At 39.5% G+C, this 26451-nt stretch overlaps 1 protein-coding gene and 1 pseudogene across 7 annotated transcripts in view; one reads left to right on the forward strand and one right to left on the reverse strand.

Annotated features, from left to right (window-relative positions):
• The first annotated feature begins 4 nt into the window (after positions 1 to 4).
• Positions 5 to 26451, forward strand: part of KIAA0319L (KIAA0319 like) — a 90763-nt gene continuing 64316 nt past the window's right edge. The window contains exons 1-2 of one of the 7 annotated variants that reach the window (XM_072974814.1): positions 5 to 68; positions 3253 to 3419. In XM_072974814.1, the coding sequence (XP_072830915.1) occupies positions 3281 to 3419 (139 nt within the window). In that variant the 5' untranslated portion in view covers positions 5 to 68; positions 3253 to 3280. The other 6 variants (XM_072974812.1, XM_015246482.3, XM_072974815.1 and 3 more) reach the window with 6 other exon arrangements.
• LOC140700843 (uncharacterized) lies at positions 18686 to 26083 on the reverse strand (annotated as a pseudogene).

A 26451-nucleotide genomic window follows, 5' to 3' on the forward strand; every position in this document is an offset into this window, starting at 1 on the left:
GCTCCACCCCCACCCCCGCAGCGATCTCGACCAATCGGCGGTGGCCTCACTCCAGGCTCTGGCCAATGGTACGGCTGGGCGCTAAGCCGTAGGGTATGCTGCCGTTGCCGCCATTTTGCTTGTGGGTATTGCCCGAGTCTGGGGCCTGGGGTTCGCGGCGGGCGGGTGAAGGTGCAGACCGCCTCTGGAGAGCGGGAGGCGACAGCCTGGGGACTCAGGTTCCTTCGCTCGTGCGTAGTTCTACCCTCCCCAGCACTGCCCCTCCTCCCCCTCGGGCTCGCGGCTGGAATCGAGCTTCCGGTGCGGGGGGTAGCAGGAGAGATTGCTTAGCGTGAAGAGTGTGTTTCCGGGTTGAGCCCTGGGAGGTGGGAGGGGGCGGTGTTTCCGGCCGCCGTTGCTGTTCTGGGAGGCTGAGGCGAGAGGGAGCTTGCCGGGTGGGGAGCCGCACTCCCGTCTTTCTTTTCCTCCTCCTCAGGGTGAGGGGAGCGAAGGTTGGGGCTCCGACCCCATGGACCGGGAGGAGGCGGAGGCCGCCGAGAGCCGGGGCCCCGCCGTGTGGCCCTGAGCCCCGGTAGGTGGCCGGGGGCGGCTGGCTGCCTGCCAGGCCGAGGACCACGAGCCCAGGGGAGGGGCAAGCGGTACGGGCGACTTCTGGGGGTGCGCTAGCCGGGTGCAGGGGGCCCAGAGGTGGCGCTCCTGGCCCGGCTTGGGTAGCCAACTGCTTCTGGCTTTGCAGGTGCGGAGCTGGAGTTCCAGGCTGAACCCCGCATCTTTTGGGCCTGGCCTGGTCATGCGGCTCCCTCCATCCCTTGCTGACTGACTGACAGACCGGGCTCTAGGCGTGCTGACCTCCTTCCTCCCTCGCCCTTAGCTGCTGACTCTAGTGTTTGTTCTCCCTACCAAGACAAAGTTGATGCAGAATAAGGGGGGCGGGGCTGAGCTCTACTTGTAAATTATAACGCGAAACGTGCCTTATTCGGGACTTGGAAAATTTTGTCCCACAGAGGGGTCCTGTGGTGGCTACAGTGAGCACAAAGGTGAAATGAAGGAAGTCAAGAGAGAAGGAGACCTAACGTGGGATTCCAGGAAAGCTTTGCTTTTTCTCTCCTCGTGGTGGTTATGCCCACCCGACAATTGATGCAGTTAGTGAAGAGCATTAGCTGACTCTCCTTGTGCTTTCTTATCTGATTAACAGACTGGAAGCTAGGAACAAATTAGAAAAACGACCTCCCAGAACAATCTGTTCATTTTCCCAGCTATTTGGAAAACAATGTCTGCAAATATAAGCAAAGCTATTCATGGCAGTCTGTTCTGAAACTTTCCCAAATATGAGACTTTTGAAAGAGCTTTATTCTTGATTACTCATACCAGCTGAATTCGCTGTTTCAGACGTGCTCTATCGTTGTTCAAACATATCTTATCGCTGGGTACATAAATGGAGTTCACGTATGTAGCTGACAAACTGAACTATGATACATCCCCCATCAACCTGAAGTATTAAGTAAACATTACCCCCTGCTCTGTGGGAACAGCTGCTGCAACAGAGAGTGCTTTTATTTCGAGTGTACTTGTAACGCCCTAAATGCCAGAACTATTGCAAGCTTTTTAGATTTTCATTTGTCAAGTATTGTGGGGGTGTGTGTTCTCTCCCTGGGCTGTTTCCCTTTGATTATGTTACAAACCATTTGGATCTTGGTGATGTGTTGTTGTTCCTGCCTCTGGTCAGCAAGCCTTTGACTGGACCCTAGCAGTGATTTGTGCCTTTAGGCAATTGTAGGTTTCAGAGGAATGACTGGTTGTGAGTTCACGTGAAAATAACTCTGCTTCTCTCTCTTGCATGGTTTGTGAGACATTGCACTTCTAATCAGCTTGCTAACCCAGTGGTGTTTATTACTCCCATTTTCAAAACCTATTCATTTCTTTTATGCTTCTGTCGCCCACCTGCCATGCTATTGATGACAGGTGTTGAGTCACCTTGAGTTTAAAATCCTTTTGTGGTAGGCAGAAGTGTGTTGGGTAAGATTCATACACACACACACACACACACACACACACACACACTCTCACACTCACCTCTTCCATCTTGGGAGGCTAGAAAAGTTGCCGGATATACTTTCTAACTTAGGCTCCATTTCATAATCTCTTGAACATGTTTCTGGCCCACATACCTCTTTTTTGCCTCCTGATCCCTAACATACAAACTACAAACCACTAGAAATAGGAATGGATGGAAGTGAATGAGAAAGATGAAGTCCTTCAGATGCTTGAGGCTCAGTGAAAAGTTTTTCTTGGGTGGACTGTACCTTAGCTTTGCAGCTCTGTGTGCGGGTCTGTTTCCTGGTATTAGTCAGTATTGCTCTCCAACCCATACAATGCTGGCCGGGGGTTGTGAGTTTATGCCGTTTGCCAGACGTTGATGACAGGTGCATATTTAGGACAGAAGATAAATGAATTGCTTCTTCAGAAGCAACCTTCGTAATGTTGCCAAGATTTATGTAATAATTTATACAATATAGGAAAGTTGTATAAGAGAGAAAAACTGATGGAAAATCATTTTCTCTTCTGGAAGGGACCTAAATCATTCAGCACCTAGATTCTAGAGTAGCCAACACAATGCCTGGTACATAATAGGAGCTGTGTAAATATTTGTTGAATGGATATATGAATTTAAGTCAGGAATTGCAAATGACTCTAAGGATCAAGGAGGTGATATCAAAGTGTAAACTGGATAGATTTTAAAGATAAGAGTGGTGGGGACAGTAACAAACTGGAGAGTGCATGCCCTGCCTAAAGACAATCACATTAAAACTTCTAGAAAACAAAGCTAGAAAAACCTCCAGATTAGTTTACCTCTGATGCTCCATACTCTTCTTTTCATAGATAAGAAAGTGTTTGGATAAAGTCTGAAAGTTGTTAATAGCAGAACTGGAACTGAAACTCAAATCTTTTTTTCTCAGTCTGGGGCTCTTCCCATTCTTCCACGTAGATGATTAACTGTTAGACTGGAAAATAATGGAATATAAAGTGTTTCAGTTTTACTGTAGATTCACTTCATATCTGCTATGTTTTTATCCTGATAATTATAGGCCATGCCAAAGCTCAGGTTTGAAATTTATGGGCAGGTAAGAGCAATGAAAGACAAACTTGAAATTTTTCTTCTCCCTAATCTCTCACACTCTCTAGCATTCCACATTTCGAGGAATCAATTATTAATTACTTGGCATATAATTTCTTCTTTTTCTGTCTTTCTAGTGGACTTGTTCTGCCTGTCTGGAAGGCCATGGAGAACCTGGGAATCAAGCCAAGTGCTGCTTTCTGGATTTTATCAGGATTTTTTTGGCAGACATCTGTGAAGTGGTTGAGAAGTCTGTACCTGATTTATATTTGCTTTTGCTTCCGTGCTCTGTGGTTGTCAACAGGTACCATTTTCTTTATATATTTAAGATTTTTTTTTAAAGGGTACTGTGTATGAGTTCTTCAGTTCATTTTAAATGCTAGGAGCCAGGAAAGCAATCTGCTTATTGACAGAAATAGTCATCCTTTTGGTGGACACTTAGTTTGTTGAGTTTGTTTGTTGTCTTAGAACCAAAATTTAAATCTTAAGGGAGAACTGGCATGAGCATGATAATTTTCATATTTGATGAAGATGTAATGAAAAGAAAAAGGTTTCAAAGTTAGACAGAGCTGGGTCCTGGAGCTGGATGTTTCTTTCCACTTAACTATAAAACTTTGAGCAAGTTACCTACTGTCTGTTAGGAAGGATAAGACCCACCTCAAAACTTGATTTAAAAGAGTATACTTCAATTTAAAAATACAAAAAAAAAAGATAATATAAGTAAAGTGTGTAGCACAGTGCTCTAAACATGGATGCTTAGTAAATGATATTTTGTTTTCTTTCCTGAAGAGATAAACACTCTACACTTAGAGGGAGAATTTGTTCCTTGCTTTTTCCATAGAAAGGGATTATGCTGATAGATTTTTATAAAATATGCTTTCCTCTTAGAGATTATTTCACCAGTCTTGAACCTCTTGCCAGGAAAAATTGCCAAGAAGGCTAAATTTCAAAGGATATCCTTTTTTTTCCTTTTGGTTCTTTTTTTGACATTGTTCCTTTCAGAGTATGGAATGTGTGAAAATAGCAATTTGAGAATGACTTCTGAGTATGCTGCCTATTCTGGGCAGTGACCAAAAGACTTCTGTTGTAGAGACCACTGTCTGGGATAACTAAGCAGCCTTTTGCTCCTATGATTATAAAGATTTCTGTTGCTTTCCTAAAGGAATTGATGGCCATGATCTTGAGAATCAAGTAATTACTGTATTTAGCAATTTAGTAACATCAGCCTTGGGGTTTTTGTTGTTTTGCAGTGGTGGTCGATGATTGCTTAATTATAGCAGTGGAAATTGCAGTTGACAGAAAGCTGAGCTAAATGTTTTTCACCCAGATGATGCTTTGCTGGGACAGCTAACTATTTCAGGCCAACATTTTATGTAAGATCATTTGAATTAAATAAGTAACTGATTTAACACCATCAGAATAGGAAAATGACATTTTTTTAAGTGTACCTGTAACATACCAGACCCATGGTTATAAACATTACGTATCTCATTTAATCCTATGATAACCTTAAAATGAATAGGTTTATTTTGTAGATAAGGAAATTGAGGCTCATGATGGGAAAAGTACCAGGGTCACACAGCAAAAACATGACAGAGCCAGAAATCTAAATCCAGTTTTTTCCGTTTTAGAGCCTGCATTCTTTTTCTTCTGCTATGTTGCCTTCCAGCCACAGGTGATTTTTTTTTTGGAGGACCACAAGACTGATTTTGCCCTGAACCAGGATGAGCAGCTTGCTATTTGAGAGATTCTGGGTACAGGGGAAGAAGTAGCATTTCTGAGTGTTACTGTATTTTCCAAGCTAGTTGGTTAAACATATTATCATGGGCTCATTAGGCTAGTCTTTAGTATCTCTGGAGCTTGGTACTTAAAAACAGCACCCTAATGAACAGGTTGAGTGAAAAGGTGCAAAAGTGGTATTGTTAGTAGTGGTTCTTGTGGGAATTGGATTGTACTAGTTACATTTTAGAAAAGTTTGGAGCTTTTATCGTGGAAGAACCAAAAATCTTGTGTGTTGAAACTGAGGGAACATGCAAGCAACACATGACAGACAGATTTGTTATATATTTTAATTTATCAGAGCTTTTTTACATCAGTTAAAAAAAAAAAACACAATGTCCTAATAGTGAAAATGAATGAGACAAAGTATCATAAATAAGAAATTAAAATGACTTAATAGGCGTTTTAAAAAATGTGCATTCTCATTACTAAGCAAAGAGCTGCAGATTAAAATGAGAAATCCTTTTTAACCTATCGTATTGATGAAGATCAAAGTAAAAATATCTAGTGCTCCCAAGGGGTGTTGGGGAATTTGAACAGAGAACTTTTTGGCATAAAACATCCTAAGAAAGTTCATATTAGGGGGGAGGGTATAGCTCAAGTGGTAGAGCGCTTGCTTAGCATGCACGAGGTCCTGGGTTCAAGCCCCAGTACCTCCTCTAAAAATAAATAAACCTAGTTACCTCCCCCCACCAAAATAAAAAAAAAAAAAAAAAAAAAAGAAAGTTCATATCCTTTGACCTGGTAATTCCCCTTTTAAGAATTTACCTCAAGGACATATTTAGATAGTTGTGAATGAGAGCATTCATCAACACTCATCTATTCTGTGTTACAAAACATTGCTACAACCTGTCCCACAATAGGAGTGTAGTGAAATTATGGTATGTCCACGTGGTGGAATATTACATGATCTCAAAACTCACATTTTAGAAGAATAAGTACATGGGAAGTTCTCCTAATTTTAAGTGGAAAAGCAGGAATACAACTGCATATTCAGATTCAAAATTGGTGTTGATTTTGTGAAAAGAAAAAAATGTATATAATAGAAAGTCTAAAACAAGATATATAAGTAAATGTTTATTTATTTTTTTGATTAGTGGAATTATCTCTTTATACTTTTCTGTGCTTTCCAGGGTACATATTAACACTTGATAAGGAGAAAAAACCTACCTGAAAAAGCAACACGATTGTAGCAAAAACCTATTGTTGGTAGCTTGAGTCAATATTTCTCTGCTCATGAGTTTGTTGTTTTACATGTTTACATGAACTCATGTAAGTTTTCCTTGATAAAATACATTCTTGACTGTTTGCTGCTGTTATTTAGCTCATGGATTATAGAAATTATTCCTGAAAAACTAACCAAAATAAAGAATCTGTCCAGTTATCCCCATTCCTGTTTACCACTTAGCAGTTTCTTCATACCTGGGAGAGTGACAGATACCCACTGACTTATGTATAGTGGGCTTCTTTTTTATTTCAGCTTTGAGTTCAGTGTTAGAGCCCATTGCTAGAAAGAAGTGATTATAATTTGTCTGATAAAAGATGCTCTGTGTTTTCCTTGTGGGCCGTTGGATCACTATTTTTCTACTTAATGTTAATTATTAAATGGCTTAAAAAACAGCATTTTGGATCTGGGGATTATCAGTATCTGGAGACAAACGTGAAGTGACCCCAAGAATTTGGAAATTCCTGAAATAGATTTTCAGCTTCTTGAGAGCAGAGATTTTGCCTGTTTTGCTTAAGCCAGCTATTCCTAGCAAGTACCAAGGGCTTGGCACATAGTAGATGCACCATAAAAATATTTGTTGACTGAATAATGAATTAGCAAAGGGGATTGTCTTTTGAGAATTAAATGTTAAAATCAACACAATCTGTCATTTGAGAGTTTGAAAGTTAAAGCTTCATTTAAAATGAGCACAATCCGAGCAGAGGTATGTAAAGGTACTTTAAGGAGACATAATGCCTTTGAGAACAGCAAGATCTGATTAAAATATTCACAAACATATGAACAGATCTAAAGAAAGAATGTGTACATCTGAAGAGCTGTGTGTGCACCAACATGTGAGCGGGAACCAGCCTTGGAGATCCCAACCAAGGAGAGTCATAGAGGCCAATAATGTACTCCTAAAGCTAGCAAAAGGCTATGAAAACTTACTGTTGTTCCCTTGTTTCTGGGAAGTAGATTACAGAGTTAGTTAATAAGTATTTTGAATACAGAGAAAAAGTATTCAATTCAGAACCAGTTTTTGAGAACTTATTAGGAGTCTGTCCTAGGCTAGGCACGAGGGTGATAAAGATGAGTACAACACAATTCCTGCCCTGGGAGAACTCCCAGTTTAATGAAGGAGGTAGATCTATAAATCCTGTGATGTGGTAAGTGAAAAGACAGAGAGAGGCAGTGCCCCGTACGTGCTGCACCCAGAGAAGCATTCAGCTCAGAGAGGAAGGGGAAGAACTGAGGAGTGCTCTCCAGAGAAGCTGATGCCTGAACAGAATTTTGAAAGGTGAATTCAGAGGGTTTGAAGGGTATTCCCAGGCAGTGGGAATGCAAGAGCAAGAGCACAGAATTGTGAAACAGCTTGGAGAAAACTCTATAAGCAGTTTAGTGCTGCTGGAATACAGAGCACAGCTGGAACAGCAACTCCTGAAGAGGTAGATGGTAGCCAGGTCATGAAGAAGCCTGTATGCCATGCGAAGAAGCCTTGATTTTAATCTTTAAAAGCATGTGGTTTACACATTTTCTTGATTATGCACTCACATCCATAAAAAAAGTTGAAGATGTACCCCAATATATGGCTGTTTCCCCATTATAATAAGCATCACTGTACTAATGTCCTATGTATATGAGAGATAACAAAAACAAAACCTTAAAAGAATCAACAAAAAAAATATATAAATAGTTTTAGTTTTTTTTCCAGACCCCAGTGATTTGTCTTGTGTACCTCTGGTAAGCTAACGTTCTGTTTCAGAGATCATTGCCTTAGGAAATTGGGACCTATTGAAAATTTTTAAGTAGAAGAATAATACTGGTAAATTTCTAGATAATTTTTGCTGGAATATAGAAGAATGATAATGGTGGGGATGAGAGGAAGATGGAAAGGGAGGGAGGTCAGGGCTAGAGGTAAGGAAGTCTGTTAGGAAGCTAATGAAATAGTAGTCCAGGAGAAAATTGATGAGGCTCTGTCTTCAAGGAACCTCTCTCATTAAAGAGAGTAATTTCACTTAATACAAATCAGTAGATGTAGGGCTAAATAGTTGGGTAGGATTTAGGAGTTCTGTAGTAAGAGATTAGAGGAGGTTTTTGTTTTTTTTTAAATTGAGATTTAATATCACTGTTTAATTCCAGAAATTCTCTTCACCCTCTAATAAAAGAAACTTCATACCCATTAGTAGTCACTCCCTATTCCTCCCTCTCCCTAGCTTCTGGAAATCACTCATCTGACTTTCTGACTCTGTGGATTTGCCTATGAAGGACATTTAATATAAATGGATTCCTACAGTATGTGGCCTTTTATGTCCAGCTTCTTTCATTTAGTGTAATGTATTCAATATTCATTTGTGTTGTAACACGTTTGCTGTCTCCATTCTCCCGCCTCTGTCCTCTTCTGAATCCAGTGAGGTCTGGCTTCTGCCTAAACATTGGCTTTTACCAAGGTAATCAGGGACCTCCCAAGTTGGACACCTTTACTTTTTACCTTAACATCTCTGCTGCATTTGACACCTTTGACTGCTTTCTTGATACCCTTTCCTCAGTTGCCTTAAGTTATACGTCATGCTGTTTTTGTTCTCCTTCCAGCCGATGGATCACACTAATTATTCTTTCCTCACTCCCGTCTCAGCTTGTCTCTTAAATGTTTTCTTCTTCAGGGTTCTGTTCCTACCCTTCCTTTTCTTGCTCTTCTGTGCCCTCCCTGGGCAATCTCATTCTTTTCCATAATTGTAACCTGTGTGCTCACTACTCCCAAATTTATTAGTGTTCATTCACTTCCCTCCTGGGCCCCAGCCACATAGCTATCTCCAACTGGCTGTCTCCCAGCTACTTCTACCTTAATGTGTCAAGACTGAACCCCTGATCTTTTACCTTTTGCCCTCCTTTATTCCGTGTAGTGGTGAAAAGACTTTCTCCCCTCGTATTCTGAGGTAGAAATCCCTGAGTCATTCTGTACTCCTTTTTTTCCTCCATATTCAAATCCCTGTTTGTAGAGTGCTCTTTTCCTCTGCATATGCTGTGACTGTTCTGTCTGATATATTCTGATTCAGGTAAGCATAAGCTCCTTTCTGGAGCTTTCTCTGAAGCCCTTGAACTTATTCTTTAATGTTCTCATGATGTCTATACATTTCTCTTATTATTATGTCACATTATACTGTGTGGTTTTAGGCTTTGTTAGGAGAGGTTCATAGTAGGTCTTGTCCGAGAGTGTGGTCCTTACCCCTAAGATAAAGCCTTCCTAGTGTCTGCTAGTCTGTGGCGTTAATGTGGTTTCTTCAGTCTTGCAGAGCCAAAATTCCAAAATGCTCCTGCCTCCTATCCCAGCACTGCTTACTCCTAGTGCTGCTTTTTCCCTCTCATCCCTGTAGCATCTAGCATGTAATAAACACAAGTGCTCGTGCCCTGTGCCCTTATGTCCCAGCCCTTAGCCTTTTGGGATCCCTTCTTTTCCCAGCTCCTTCTCCAGTGTCTTACCACTCAAATACTAGCCAAACTCAGATCTCTACTTCTTGGTCTCAGTGAGACCGCTCTGTTCTGTTAGGGTTCCAGCTTTCTGTGCTGTGGTTGGGAAGTTGTCCCTTAAAGAGAACTGGGCAATTATGCAGCTCACTTCAAGTTTCCCTTCTCCCAGATATTGTAACCTTGCACTGCTTGTTATCTCCTGGCTAAAAACAGTTGTTTGTATATTCTGTTCAATTTTATAGTTCTTTATGGTAGATGATGAGTCTGGTAGGAGCAGAAATCTATTATGATTACCTGCTTATGTGTCTGTCTGCTTCATGAAACTGTCTTACTCATACGTGCATACCTAACATCTAGCACGTAGTAGTAGCAGTAGAGGTTTAGTTTGATTAACCTAAAGATAATGCTGGAAATAGGACCACCTTGGAATATACATGTTAAGGAGAATCAGTCTTTCCTACTCTGCTTTTCAGTCTGGGCCCATTAGGCGGGCACTTTACTTCCCAGGTGGGAACAATATTTGGAAGGTAATCTTTGCTCTTTTCTCCCACCTTTTCTCTGGCTCTCTCTACGAGTGGAAGAGTGATTTTTCTGATTGGTGAGACTGGAAAAGAATTCTGTTGTTTGGAATGACCAGTCTTCAGGATTTTCATGTGTTCTCTCCCTGCCATGCTCTAACTGGGTCTGCCCATGCCAGGACAGCCTACATTTGTCCAAATGGTAAGTTTAATTCAGTATAGGAAAGTATTAGACAGCCCATTTGGAATTGTGTATCTAAGCTGTGTTCTCCAGTCACCTTATCACTTACTACAAAGATGATCTTTTGTCTCCATCTACCTCTAACTGCCATATTTTGCTTTTTAATTAGTCTTAAACTCTGGGTGAGAGAGATTAATTATCACCCTCAGCCCCCACAGAGACTGTAGATGAGACAAAGACAGTTTCTGGCTTAACAAGAGGTCTTTCCCCCACTAGTTGCCATTTCTGTTCTGTTCTCATAACTGCTTGCATTTGTCCCTGGCAGACAGAAGTCACCTAAACTCACTTTTCTCCTTTGCCCCTACCTTTTAATTGTACTTTGAGGGCTGTATCCCCTGTTGTACCAGTCAGACCAAGTTGTATCTTTTATCTTTAAGAGAATAGTATATTTTGAACATGCATTGATTTTGTCTTTAGGAGAAAAGCATTTTCGAGGCTTTTTAGGTGGCATTATACCCCTGCTCTTCTTGTGTCTGCTGGGCACCTAATTTAAGGTGGATGACTAATGGAACTAACCTCATAATGATGAGCCTTCAGCGGGAACTTTCTCCTGCCAAACTGTCCTATATTCTTAACTACATTGCAGTACAGGAAGGTAATAAATTATTAATCCTAAATCTGTCTCCTCAGATTGTGATAATGACTTGAGTACTGGCAGCTGGGGGTAGATAGTTTTCTGGCTGTTGTAACATATACCATGTGAGCTTTTTGATTCTAAAATTCAGCTGGCATTGAGCAAGTCTGTGGGATCTTCTTATATCACAATTTAATTGACCTAAGTAAACCAATCAAAAACTTCTAAAGCTAGCCTCTTTCCCAGTGAACTGAAGTAATTGTCCATTGCTTAAATACTCTTCAGTAAAAGGTAATCATCTTAAGTCCTTCTCTCTATCTTGGAAAACTAATTTTGGTGGGTTCTTTTTTTCTTTTAGGAACATTGTGCAAGCACAAACTTATTTACTAACTTGTGTGCCAAACTGAAGAGGCATAAGAATATGGCATAACTGAGTAGTAAATCCAATTCAATTTAAAAGCTGTCTTAAATTGACTCTGCTCAGAAATTCCTTAAGGGAGGAAATAATAAAGTAGTGGAGAAATTTATTGAAAAAAATAACATTTGCAGGACCAAAGCAAGGCCCCTTGGCTTATTTTGGAGATTTTATAAAAGTCTTACTAATTGAAACAGCTTCCAGTTCAAGGCATTGTGTGGAATCAATAGGAACATGATCAAAACTATGTATGTAGGTAATGTTTGGACATCTGTTCTCAGGTGATTGGTGTAGAAGAGTTTGGGTCAAAATTCATAGCTCTTGGTTTGAAGACCTGCTCTTTGAACTTTCTTTCTGATCCTCTATCCAAGAGCTTCCTTAAGAAAAGTCTGTCCATATGGTTAAGATCCTTTAGCCATTTTTGATTCCAGACAGTACTTGGATATGTTTTAGAGAGAAGTTATAAGAACTGGTCTTGACCATCTACCTAATTTATCAATTGAGCAACAGACAGGAGGCAGAGTGGCAAAGAGCATGGAACATGGACTCGGGAGTCAGACAAGCCTGAATCTGAGTCCTGGTTCTATTATATACCAGGTGGTGTTACTTAAACCCACCTTTCATCAGATTCCTCATCTACAAAATGAGAATGACAGTACCTCTCATAGGATTGTTAAGAGAATTAAATAACATGTTCACCCAAATTACTTAGCCTACTCCCAGGTACATAAGTAACAGTTCATCAGATGTTAGCAGCAGTCATTATGATGTGATGACAAAATCCTGTTTGGTTAGACTCTTGTCTGATCCCCAGATGACCCAGTAGGCAGCAGGTTTGAGGTCTCTGCTGGCTCCTTAAACCTCTGTCCAGGAGATCTCAGTTCCCACATTTTTTAAAGTATAATGTTGGCAGCTGGCCTTTCCGCATTGTCAGGAAAAGTAGGCCTCCATTCATATAGCTTGACAGGGTGAGCTGTATTGTGCATTTTCTGTAATTGTAACATGCCACTTGGAGCATGACTGGCTACTTGTTTCCTTCTTCAGCCAGAGATACTTTTCCTCTGGAAGAGGACTCTGTTCTGCTGCCATGACACCACTTGGCCCTCAGCCCTTGTTCACCCCCCGCAACACTGATGATGTGCCCACGCTTGGCAAAGCCCTGTGTTAGGCCAAGTTGGCTCTGTCTTTTGGTCTGGACAGTGTTTTGACTGGGGCTAATTCAATAGCACTTTTGGATTTTGTGTCAGTAGTATCTTGTAGAGTTAGTTCCTTCCTTCCTCCGAATGTATTTACTGGGTGCCTGCTATCCTAGGCACTAGAAATGCAGTGTGAGTAAGGCAGACATGGTCTCTGCCCTTATGGAGCTTGCAGGCTAGTGATTCCTTAGCCATTTCTAGAGAACACAAGTTCTGTTCGAGAGGGATGAGGTGTTACTGATATCAAGATTCCCTTCAAAGAGGCTGAGGCCTCCCTAGGGTCTCAAGGTAATTCAGTGACAAGAGAGACCCAGTTTTCCTTACAGAATCCTAAGAGACGAGGCAGTTTGATGTCTCAAGCTGGTCTCAATAGAGTAACCTTCTGCTGAGAGTTATGTAGGTGAAGAAACTATAATAGAATATATCTATAATAGAATATATCTCCAGCCTTCCTTTCAACCCAGCCCACTCTCTCCACCATTAATAACCCACATCCCTAAATAAGTAGTGAGGGTGGTTATCTGGAGATTTGGAAAAAGTGCGGCAGCTGCAGCCTTTGCCCTCAATTTGGAAGTATGTGTGTGTCCTCTGGTGATTTCATGGATATTAGATATACCCAGCCAGTCAGTTCTTGAAAGTCTTTTCTGCATCAGGTTTGTTACTTAGGCCCTCAGGTGGACAGTTCTAATGCAAGGAAAGCACCAAATGATAAAAATCCTGAACTTCTCTGGTCAATCACAAAAGGAAACTGAAATACCCCAAGATGAGAAGGAACTATGAATGTCCCTGAATGGTGAATTAACCATCACAGGTGCTGTTCTAGGAGAAACAAAAACAGAGGAATGCTGGCCAGAGTGTATCTGAAACTCCACCAACTGCTGAATCTGCTCCTAAAGATGGACACCCAGGATAGTTCATCTCATTTCTCCCTTTTAAACTCTCCCAGCAAATGACAGGGTTTTTAGGAACGTTCTCTTTCTTCCACCTGGCTTAACATGCTTTGGTTCTAATCCACCAGCAATTTGAAATAAAAGTGTGCTCGTGGATTCTTACACCTTTAGGTAATAAGGGTAATGACTTGTGTTACCAGACCTGGGAGATGGGGAGTTTATATTGATTTGGTTTTACATCTGTACTCTAATTTCAGATTCAGGTTTAAAATTTTAAATGGACTGCCATTCTGCCTATTAACAAAGGGCCTCTCTGTTTTTTGTTTATGTGTGTTTTTGATACAGCTCAGTGTTTATTGTCCTTAACTGAGGGCAACCTGAGTCAGCTGGAAGCTTATGAAAGTAGGCCTGGTAGAATGGGTGAGTCTTAATCAGAATAAATGAAGCAATCTCGTAGAGAGAAGCTAAGAGCCAGGTTCTACTTCAGAAAGTTGCATCCTGCTGGGTCAGTCTGTGACTTTTGGCCTGAAGCAAAACAGCTCCATGTGCTGAAGCAGTACCAAGCTTCTCTTCTAACTATGTCTTCTATTTCATCGATGTCTAACTGTTTGATTTCCTTTCCTTTTTTAAAAAATCCTTTTCTGATTATGAATCACACATGCTTAATGTAGAAAATTTAGGAAGTGAATATTCCAGATAGAAATAGCTACTTCCTGTGAATCCCATCGCCAGAGATGACCGCTGTCAACCTGCAGCTGTAGTTTGAGGAGTGTTGCTGGGGAAGTTCTGTTCATGAGGGCTTGCTTGTTCTGCTCAGTTCCTACTTATGCTGGATGCCCCCGGGCACTAGCCATCTCTGGCCCTGGTAGAGGGGAGGTTTTCTGTTCTTGTGGAGGCCCTGTCCAAGCCCAACAGAAGCAGCTGGTAAGCAGATCTTGAGCAGGGTTATTTGCCCAGAATGATCAGGGCAGAAGGAAAAGTTTTCTGGCCTTTCCAGGGAGACTTTCACTGACAAGCATACCTCCTTTCCTTCCCCAAGCTGTTTTGATTGAGCTGTTTCGCCCCCACTCTTTCATATTTCACGTGGAGGTTGCTGCCTTGGCAGCTTGGCTGCCTCTGTCAGTAGGGAGCAAGAGGTAAAGAGTGAAGGCCTTCTGTGTATGATGTGTTTTCAGGGGTTTTCCTGTGTGCCTATGGGGAGTGTGTGTGTGCATATGTGTGCGTATGTGTGTATGTGAGAGAGACCCCACGGTACATTTGGATATCCTCATTGCCCTGCTTAGAATTAGTGTCACTTTGAAGCAGCAAAGAAGTATTGCCATTTTACAGATAAGAATAAGGAAAAGCCAGTTTCTCTGTGGCTAGACAGAATCCGTACTAGATAATCGGGTAGTGAGGAGTGTTGACCATTTTGCCCAGATTTTTATTTCTGTCAATAGAATCAATTAACTTGAAAATGGAGGTATAAGGGAAAGATAGAGAAGTACATGTCATAAAAATGAAGTCTATTGAAAGCCATGTCTGCAGTAAATAAACTAAACAATACCAAATTACTGAATGGCAATGCTACATTATGTTGATGACTTTAGGTTACACTTTTTTTTTTGGTGGGGGGTAGGTAATTAGGTTTATTTAATTTATTTATTTATTAATGGAGATACTGGGGATTGAACCCAAGACCTTGTGATCTATACAGTCCCTCTCCAGATTACACTTTTCTAGTATTTGTCATCCCTAGTTCTTTATATGTGTGTCTTATATTTAGTGCCTTAAAATATGCATTCTGCATTCTTTTTTTAATTGAAGTATAGTTGATTTACAATGTTGTGTTAGTTTCTGGTGTACAGCATAGTGATTCAGTCATATATATAAACATTCTTTTTCATTATAGATTATTACAAAATATTGAATATTGTTCCCTTGCTATCCCATAGGACCTTATTTATCTGCATACTGCATTTTTAATACCTTCTCTAGGATCCTTAATTCAAATCACTTAATGATAATTCAGATCTAGGTGTTTTGTACACACTGTAGATACCTACAATTCAGTCCCTGCCCCTGGCTAAATAAAACCCAGTTCTTACTGTTAGAGAGTTCACACTATGGAGGCAGAGATAGATGTAGGCACATAAAGAAGCATGATAAATTCCAAGATGTGCTGTGGGAGCACAAAGAGTCGGGCAGGGAAGAGCTGAACCCTGTTTTATAGCAAGCTGAGGAGACAAGTGATAATCTGTTTGAATTTGCTTCTCCCAAATTCATTTGAAGTGTTTTTTAACCTGCAGAGCTCTTTCACTTATTTTCACAGAGGGAGGGATAGAGGGAAGAGTCTGTACAGCTGTGTAAAGTCTAGAGAATAAGAGCCCTAAGAAAATTATTTTTATTTCTGTACAGATACAGATTAGCTTTGATTTAATTTAAATAAGCTGGCTCTTAAAAATTCTAAGAATACTAACTACTCATATAGTTTCGCTTTCATTTACACACAGATGAGGAAGTATCTGTAGCCCTGCATTTGATTTGCTATAAGCAAAAAGTAGTTTGAGGTATTTAAGCATCTGAAGCTTGGTTGTATTGAATCCTCACATGTCCCAGTTCAGCCCACTGCAGGGTTCCTTTTATTTTTTTAATTAGACTTACATAATACTCCAAAAAGAGAGATTTTTAATGGATAAACTGACTAATTTTTCCTCTATTGGCCGTATCTGCTGAAATAACACTTCATGGTTTGCTGTATTATTTCCCTATTTCCTCCCAAGCTTGCAGCTGTCTTTTTAATATACATATTTCTGCTGCAGCCCTCTAAATGACCTTCTCTTTAGAAACAACAAAACCAGCCAGCAAAAAGAAAGAAAGAAAGAAAGGAAAGAAAGAAAGAAAGAAAGAAAGAAAGAAAGAAAGAAAGAAAGAAAACCCACCCAAACCTTCCCTCAAAACAAAACAGTGCTCTGATTCAAGGTTTACTGTGGGTTTGATTGGTAAGAAGGTTGGTATGATTGTGAATGCAGATAATTTATCAGGTCTGCAGTCAGACACCAATCAACTGCAGGTTCTTAACAATAACGCCTACTACAAGTGGGCTATACAGAGAATGCTAGATTCATGACATTGTGTCTAGGGGCTTTTCTCTTTAGGAAAAAAAGTCTTTCTTTTTAGAGCTTCTTTTATGTACAGATAAACAAAGTTTATCTGTTATCATTTTCTACCTGTGCTTTTTGAAGTACAAAGACTGTTACATAGAGAGGTGTGGGCTCTTTCATGCTGTGGCTTGGAGGCGTGCTCTCCTTGCTGACAGCATTCTTCAGAGTCTTTTAGTCATAAGGTGGTGGGAGCAAAAGCGAAGCAGGAGATTCTGAGTATATTGTATGCAGCCAGTAACCCCCTAGTTACAGTTTTTTTTTTTAAAGTACATAGCTTAATCATTTGTCTTCAATCTGCCTTTAAATATTATAAAGCCCTTGATGACTGTATCATTTCTGAGCAGGTGACTTGATGGTAGGAGAGCTATTTTCAGCTATACCAGTATTTTGGTTAATACTCTAACTTATGACTTGATTGTGAAATGGCTTTGGATTAAACCTTAACAGATAGGTCTTTTGAAACTTTGTAGCAACCATATCCAATTAATGCAAACCTTTGATTTATTAATAAGTATCAGGTAGAAGCTAAAGGCATTAGAATTGTGATAGACCGGTTTTCATTTTTCACCTCTGTGACCGGAACGTAGAGTTGTTTTTTTTTCTTTTCCTCCTCATCATTACTCAGGAGAAGGGAAATTGAATGGATCTAGATGTCATCAGTGATGGATGACTATTTGCCTAGGTGAACTGGAAGCTATTCTCCATCGTTGCTTTGTTCAGAAATTTCCATGGTGAAAGCTTGTCTTGCCTTTGAGTGAAGTGGAGCCGTCTGAAATAGATAGCTCAGGGACCTGAAATTTGGTTGGTCCTTTCATAAGGAAAGATTGCTTTTTGATTTGAAAAGACTTTTCAGTTTAGTGTTTAGGCAGGAAAGACTGTTTCCTGGCTGGTTTTGTTAGATTCAGTTATCTCTTTTTAATCCATTTGGCTTTTCTTTAATTTCTCTTTTTGCACATCTCTCATCATACCTCCCCTTCAGTGCTCTCCCCAATTTAATTCAAAAAGCTGTCTCTCATTTCTTAGTGAACTGGAGGCTTTGCTTTTCTCTCCTGTCCTTCCCTTCTTTTAGTCAAGGAAATGAATTAGCCATAAGAATTTTGATTAAAACTTAAGTAATTCCGTATTGGAGCTGACATCTTTTCTAGATTTTGTTAGTTTAAAAAACCCATAAATTTATTTAAATATTGGGTAAACTTTAAAAATTAACAAATAATTCTTTGAAGGCCTACTATGTGCCAAGCATTCATCTGGGCCTACAAATACAGAGACACAGGATACAACCCCAGCACTTAAAGAGGGCAGAGTATATGAGGTAGAGAGACCAATATGATCCACTGAGAAAAATACTATGATAGAGGTAGAATATGCAGAAGAGAGGAATTTTGGGGTGAAGGTTTCAAGGAAGATTTTCTGGAAGAAGTGGTGCCTGAGCTGAAATAAAGTGTAATAACAACAACAAAAGTAATGGCAGCTGTAATTACTGAGTTTCAACTACATACCAGGCACTGTGTTAATACTTTGCATAGCTTATCTCCTTTTATATCTGTGATAACCCTGCTATCATTCCTATTTTTGCACATGAAGAAACCAAGAAATGCTGAGCCAAAATGACATAGCTAGTAAGTAGACTGGATTGATATTCTAAGTCAGGCAGTCTTATTTCAGGGGTCAAAGCCTTAACCAGGCTTGTGGGGTGGGGTTCAGAAGATGGGGTGAAATGAAATAAGGGTATTGATCTTGATAAAATCAAGATCTTCTGGAAACAAATTTTTAACACAATTTCTGAGGGTTCTGTATGAACCTCACTTGGATACTGGATGTATTTTCTTATTAAATCAAGATTAAATGAGGGTGGTTTTTATAGTTCCTTTAACCTGTAAAGTATAGTTATAGGTAGATTAAAGGAACATTTCCCCCCTCTTTTGTCTATAAATATTGCCCTCTTCTAAGGATATGTCATGGTACTGTTTTTCTCTTTTAGCAGTTTGCCACAATCCAGTACCTTTGAGGCTTCTTTATTGACAGTCTTATAGGAGAGGACTTACTCTTCCAAATATTTGTAACTAGAAAAAAGTGCTACAAGACTCAGGTTTTGTGATGAGTTGTTGGAAGCTTGTTTTCCATGTAGCAGACAATCCAGAGTTAATGGGAATAGTGGCTGAGAGGTTCTTGGTGGGCAGACTCTTCCATGGAGAGTTTGGCTTTGACCAGAATGGTCTTTGGGAAAAATGGGAACATTTCAGTCAAGGGAAAGGAGTCAGAATATGGACACAAAGCCTATTGATTCTTGTTTAGCTGTTAGTTTAGTTTCAACGAATTACCTAAACCATAACATTTAACAAACTGTGCTCTTAACAAAGCTAGGCACACAGCAAAGGCGATGAATAGTAATTATTTTCTTTTCAAAGGACTGCTTTGTGAGGCTACTGCCACCTTTCAATCTAACCTGTATGCAATTGAGGGAAAAAGTATTGGCCCTTTTGAAAAGGAAGAGAGAGGGCAATGGTTATTACCCTGGCTTTTTCCAAACTTCATAATACCCGATTGTGCCCTTAAAGAATTTAGTTACTTCCTCTGCCTTGCTTTCTGAATATGCTAACCCCCTGCAGGAGAGAACTGGTGTGGAGAGTAACATGGAACCATTTTTGTATTTGTTTATTAGTGGGTGTGCAGGTAACAGACACGCTGACAGTCAAAAGGAAGCTGGAGGGTCCCCCCTGAGGTGGTTTGTTTTTGAATAGTTCCTGTGAGTTGCTTTTGAGATCGATAACATGCCTGCTTGTGTCATTTTCATATGGCAGCCATCTTGACTGAGCCCCACTGCTTCTGAGCGAACACATCCTTTTGATAATAGCTTCAGGAAGGCAGGTGGTATGGATCCATAGGTCAGTCACTGACCTAAGCACCAAATTTAAAGCTTCTGCCTTACTGCTTGTAATAGTTCATTATAGGTATAATTATCAAAGGATTCTTTTTGTTTGTTTGTTTTTTAAGTACTTGCATTTCTTTTTTTTTAAACGATTTCTTTTGTGGGGGGAGGTAATTATGTTTATTTATTTATTTTAATTTTTAAAATTTTTAATAGAGGTACTGGGAATTGAACCCAGGATCTTGTGCATGCTAAGCAGGCACTCTACCATTGGAGCTGTACCCTCCCCGCTGAATGAATTTTTGACCATATTATAAAATTGTGATATTTCAAGAAAAGAATTCGTTTCAATGTTAAAAGTAAGTGCAAATTTTGCCTATAAAATATCCTAACCATGTGTAGTTTTCCACAGAAACTTGGTTCCCCCTGCACTACCTCCGCCTTTCTAGGAGAATTTATTAACTGCTCTTTTTTTTTCAACGAATACTGGTGAGGCATTCTCTCTGCTCCCATTGCCACCATCTCAGCTCTTCCATTGGGATACTATTTGAATTTGGTTAAAGTATGAATTCCCAGTGACCCTAATAGTGTGGTTCCTAAGGCAGCAGGCATTGTCTCTGCTTCATTCTTGGTTGCCAGCCAGCAGTTTCCGAGTTAGCTGGAGAAGTCAGGCTCCTTACCTGAGATTTAAGAATGCTGGAGGCAACAGCACTGTCTCTAAATATTTCCAGAGTTGTTCACATCTTTCTAAAAGTATCTGATGAATTTCCTTCTGGCAATAATTCTTATATTCTATAGACTTTTCTAACCTGCTGCTTGGAATTATGAAACCTGATCTAGATTTTGTTCCAGATTTATTAGAATTCTGTCTATTGAGGGATGGTAATGATATATAAGCATTGCTAGTTCCAGAGCCTCCTGTTTTAGGGATCCTCCAGGTAATACATATTGGAGCCCTGTATTCTCTGCTTTGTCATGGCTTTAGAAAGGGACTGGCTCTGTCTTCTTGTTTTCATCCTGGAAAAGCTTTCTACATGTTCCTACCAACAGTGAGTTATAGACTTTCCCAAAGGATTTTCAGTCCAAGTTTCTACGAACTGTAAGCCCTTTTTTGGTAAGGTTTTTTTTTTTTTTAGTGGAGGTACTGGAAATTGAACCCAGGACCTCGTGCATGCTAAGCATGTGCTCTGCCACTAAGCTATACCCTCCCACCGTAAGGATTTAATATTGCTTTTGTTTAGGCCCTAGGAGCAGAGCCAGGCTATGGTGGCGTGGGCAGGAGAGAAACTGATCTAAAATTGGAGCTTATTTTCATCTTACCTTTTATCCAAGTTACTTCTAGAATCCAGTGTCAACTCTACCAGTGCTTCCCTGCTTACCCCTTTGATGAAGCCTTTTTCTTAAGAGTAACAACAATGAAAACAATGAAAATTGAATCTCAGAGAGGTTAAATTACTTTTCAGAGGTGAAGTTACTACTAAATGATGACTCTAGAGCTGAAACTAGAACCTTTGTCTTTTAACTATGTAAGATTATTAGCTATCTTTTAACCATGTAAGAGGAAGAATTATGATCTGCTGAATGGATGAAAAAGAACTGCTTCCCTCCCAGCCCCTATTTTTGTTATTGAACACATAATGGAGCAACACTAAATAACATTTAACTTTAAATTTTAATTTTAAAAACTCAGTCAAATTCCCTAAATATGTGAACTAAAAGATCAGAGTACCTCTTTCCCTTATTGGGAACTGTTGGGATTAATTTTTTTAGCAACACTATAGCTAGCTAACCTCCTCCACAGATCACATTTCTTTTACTCTTTGTCACTGTCAAAGATATAAGTGCTTTTGACCATCTGTTTTTTCCCAGGCTCTTTTCTTTTGAGCTAATACAAAGGATCAAATTGTCAGATAAGACTCATATGAATCAGAGATTTTACACATTACTAAGCTTTAGTAGTACTTTTAAGAATACAAGCAACCAAGAGGTATAAATGAAGTAGGGAGAGACTGGCACCTGGATGGACCCCTGGGTTGCTCCTTCCCTCATGTTCTCTCCAGCCCAGAGTAACGGATCAGCTCTCTAACTGAGGCTTCCAGGTCACCTCAGGGGGAGTGTTTGGGTTATGAAACATTTCTCTTTTATACTACCACATAGTCATATAGCTTATGTGACATTCTTTGGGGAGCCATGGAAGTAAAAGAAGGCCTTTGCAGGACAAACCAGTTTTATAGCTTCCCCACCTGCTTTTATCTCCATATTTTGAGATCTGGGTTTAACCAGAGCTGCTAGTAACAACCAGGGAATTAGAATTTTTTGCCACCTTCTCTTCGACCTTGTAATCACCATAAATCAATCCCTTAACTATTTTCTTGGGTCTAAAAGTGTTTCTCCCTGCCCCCAGTTCCATTGGTAAGACATCCTCTGTGATTTGCCTCAAAGCTTTCTCCGTTTTATACCAAGGATGGGTAGGCAGGCATCCTGTCATCAGTTCCCTATTGTATTTTTCCATCTTCTTTTTTTCTTGATATGAAGTACCTTAACCATTATGATTTCTGTGAGTGTGATTTAACATTCCCATGTAACTTGGTGCTTTGCAACTCACTCACACTTACCATCCCTCCCTTCCCAACTTTTTAACTCTGACAAGAATCCATTGAGTTACTCCACCCTCTCTGTACTCAAACTTGTTAGTCAGGACACTAGATAGAGAGAATATTCTGAGACCTGGCTGTCTTTTGGAGAAACACATTTTTCTCCCTCTAACCTGCAGGCAGTGGTTGCTCATTCTCCCATATCCCATGTACCTCTGAGTTTGGAGGTGGAGCTGATGTCCTTATCACCCCACACTGTCACTTCTTGAATGTTACTCCTCCACTTCCATTAAAAACTTCTGCTCTTTGAGGTTTATAACATTTCCTACCCCTAATCATTACTCATCTATCAACCATCATTCATCCCCCCTCATTTATTGTGGCATGTGGGCCTCATCTCTTTTCAAAGTCCTGTCATCAGCCTGGGTGTCTTCAGTATGACCCTCTCAGTACCTGGCCACGTGGTTTCCTGACAGTTCGCTTGTTCATTCATTTTTTTCACCACTTCATTCATGCATATTCATACATGCATTTATTTGTGCATTCATTCAAAAAGGGTTTTTGATCACCTACACTGTAATGTGCTGAGTCCTATGCTGGAATTGGTGGTACAGAGGTGAGTGGGGGGAAAAAAAGCCAGACGTGGTCCTGTCATCCTGGAGCTTATAGCGAAGTTGTAGGGGAATAGACATTGAGCAGATGATCACACAAAGAAATGTAACTTTGTAAGTGTTATAATTACTTTGAAGGAAAGAGACAACAGAGCCCGAGGAGTGTCCTAGAGGAATCTGACTTAGCATGGAGGCTTCTCTGAGGAAATGATGGTTGGACGAGACCTCATATGAGGGGTTAACTGGATCAAGAGGCAAGATAATTCCAAATAGAGGGGGCAGCATGTACAGAGCCCAGTAGGGAGAGGGAGGATGGTCCATTTGAGGAATGAAAGATGGCTGGTGGGTTGGAAGATGATGAAGGAGGGAAAGCATGACACAAGGCAGGGCTAGAAAGGTAGGCAGGATCCAGATCATACGAGATCTTTTTAGATTACTTTAAGGATTTTGGTCTTCATTCTAAGGGAATGAAAATTTTGTTTATTTGAATTTTTAAAATTTATTTTTCAAAATATAACACATGTACGTTGTATAAATTCAAAAGATGTAAAAGGGTATTTAGTGAAGAAACAAGTCTCTCAGCTACCTAGTTTTCCCTCCTAAAAGCAGCCATGCCAGTTTCTTGAATATTCTTCCCAAAATAGTCTATGCATATGTATATATATATAAACATTATAATCTTTTTTCTCCACACACAAAGTGTAGTATATGATACACACTGCTCTGTACCTTTTTTCCCCTACATAATGTTTCCTGGATATCATTTCAAATGAGGACCACAGAGAGTGGCCTTATTCATCCCAGCAACTGTATGGATCTTCTTTAATTTATTTAACCAGTTCTAGTTATTTGCAATATTTTTCATTTCAAACAACATACAGTGAATATCTTTGGTATCATGTCATGTATGTGATGGTATATCTGATCAATAAATTCCAAAGTTAGGTACTTTATTCTGTGAAGACTGAACTTCTTTCCTTCAGAGCACTTACATTAGTTTGCAGTCCTACATTTACTATTTTATCTATTTCATCTGTCTCCCCCATCTAAATTATAAACAATGCCGAGCATGAAACAGATGCTCAGTAATATTTGTTTAATGGTTGAATAAATAAGGAAATAAGGAAAATATCTAGGTGGGAAAAATAGCTTTATTAGCTAAGGTTATCTTTTGTACTAGACAAATAACTAAAATGGCCTTATTAGCTAAGATTATCTTTTGTACTAGACAAATAACTATAAAAATCAAAGTCATTTGGAACTTATTAATTTTCTATAGGTTAACGTCTAAATTTTGGCTCTCCTTAGTAGTAAACAGTAAGTCAACCAAAAGTATGTTCTCTTGCGAGGGGAGTTGGCAAATTTTCTTAAAGAACCAGATAGTAAATATTTTAGACTTTACTGGTCTTAAGATAACTCTGTTGTAGCTACTTAACTCTGCCATTAGAGCAGAATCAGCCATAAACAATACATAAATAAATGAGTGTGACTATGTTCCAATGAAACTTTATTTACAATAATAGGTAGCACCTGGAGTTGGCCGTTGGGCCATTGTTAGCTACCCCTGGTTTGATGAATCAGTAGTGATAACCCTTCTTTCATTCCTAACGTTAATTTGTGACTACTCTCTTTTTTTCTGTCATCAGTCTAACTAGAGCTTTATCAGATTTTATTGATCCTTGAACAACCAGATTTTGGTTTCATTGATTTTTCTGTATTGTTTTTTGGTTTGTTTTCTGTTTCATTGGTTACTTTTATCTTTATCTTTTCCTTTCTCTGCTTATTTTGGATATAATTTACTCTTCTTTTTCTGTCCTTTATGATAAAAACATAGATCATTGTGGTTTTTTTTTTTCCTGTTAAAGTTTGGCCTTTATTTTTCCATATCTTTTTGAATGCATATATGTGAAACAAAAATGTTTCATTGTAAAGAACATAATTAACACCATATTATATAGATTTTCTGCAACTTGCTTTTTTAACTTATCAAGGTATCATGGGGATATTTCAATGGGTACATACAGAACTCTACCTCATTGTTTTCACTTACTATATTGTATTCTGTAGTCACTATTTACATATCGATAGACATTTAGGGTCACCAGTACAAACTGTACTATAATAAAAGCCTCACGAATGAGAGGTTCTCCAGGATAGAGGTACACAGACTATTTTTGTTAGATGTGTGATTTATTGAATGTCTTTGATGCTCAGAAGAAATGAATACTTCTATATGATTTACCACAATATATTTCATTGCTCTTTTTTTGTTAGGAATTTTCTTATGCTGTTTAAGGGCTGAACTTTGGGGAAAAGTATTTCCACATTAATTATATTTATAAGGCTTTTCTCCAGTATGGATTCTCTGATGTCCAGTAAGAATTGAGCTCTTCATATAGGCTTTGCTGCAATCAATAATACATCAATAGGGTTTATTTCCACTATGAGTTTTCTGATGTCCAGCAGCGGATGTGTACCTGAAAGATTGTCCACATTTATTGTAGTGACAGGGTTTCTCTCCTGTATGCATTCTTTGATGATTAATAAGATTTGAGCTCTTCTAAAGGCTTTTCCACATTCATCACACAAGTATGATTTCTCATCAGTATGTGTTTTCTTATATTCCAACACAATTGAATTATTCCTGAAAGCTTTCTTCCCACATTTATTACCTTCAAACAACCTTTCTCCACTATATATTCTCTTATGATGAGTAAATTCTGTCTTCTAGGCAGAAGACTTCCTCAGTCTTTACATTTGTAAGGGTTTTTGATTGGTATGAATTCTCTGATGACTTAAAAGTATTGATTTCTTTCTGAAAGCTTTTCCACATTCATTGCATTTATAAGGTTTCTCTCTAGAATGAATTCTCTAATGATTGATAATTATTGACTACTTGAAGAGTTTCACACATTCAGTATATCTGTAAGTTTGCTTTCTTAGTGAATTTTATGATGATTTAAAAGCAATGAGATGTGCATAATGGCTATCACACATTCTTAATGTTTATGGGATTTCTCAACAGTGTATCTCTGGTGTCTAATAAAGGAGGAGTTATATTTGAAGACTTTCCTACATTATAGTACTTCTTCCCTGTGGAGCTTGTGCCCTCCCAACCCAGGCCTATACCAATCATGACACTTTTTGTTTGCTCTTCCAGAGCAGATCCTTCAGAAGTATTTTCCTTTAGGGCTGACATCTTTGTTTCAAACCACCAGTACACCTGGACTGCACGGGTACCTGGTGAAACTTCTCACACGTCCATTCAGGGCTCTGCCCCTTGTTCCAGTCGGATTATTAATTTTGGCTTGAAAGAGAGAGAAAAACCCCATAGACACCAGATTCCTGTAGTTTTCCAGCATCACATCCCTGTACATGTCCACTGAATGGCATCCAGGTGTCTTCATTCAATCTGGGTAAAGGCCACAGCCACATCCCCAAGTGTCAGTGATCCCTGGATCTAGGCTCTCGGTCGTCTTGGAGTCCTCTGTCTTCTGAAGTGTTCTTCCAGGAAAAGGCAGAGGATCCTGCTTCAGCCAACAATTTTGGAGGCTAGAAGTCTAAAATCAAGGTGTTGACAGGGCTGGTTCCTTCTGAGACTCTGGGTAGAATCTTTCTTTGACTTTTCCTAGCTTCTGGTGGTCGCTGGCAATCCTTGACATTCCTTGCAGTTGTATCACTTCAATCTCTTCCTCTGTCGTCACATGGCATTCTCCCTATGTGTCTTTCTAGATCATGGGTTTTTGACTTTCCTTCTTTTCTTTTTTTGAGGGGGTAGGTAATTTGGTTTATTCATTCATTCATTCATTTTTTTTAGAGGAGGTACTGGGGATT

The sequence above is a fragment of the Vicugna pacos genome, chromosome 13 (genome assembly GCF_048564905.1).
Source record: "Vicugna pacos chromosome 13, VicPac4, whole genome shotgun sequence".
NCBI lineage: Eukaryota > Metazoa > Chordata > Mammalia > Artiodactyla > Camelidae > Vicugna > Vicugna pacos.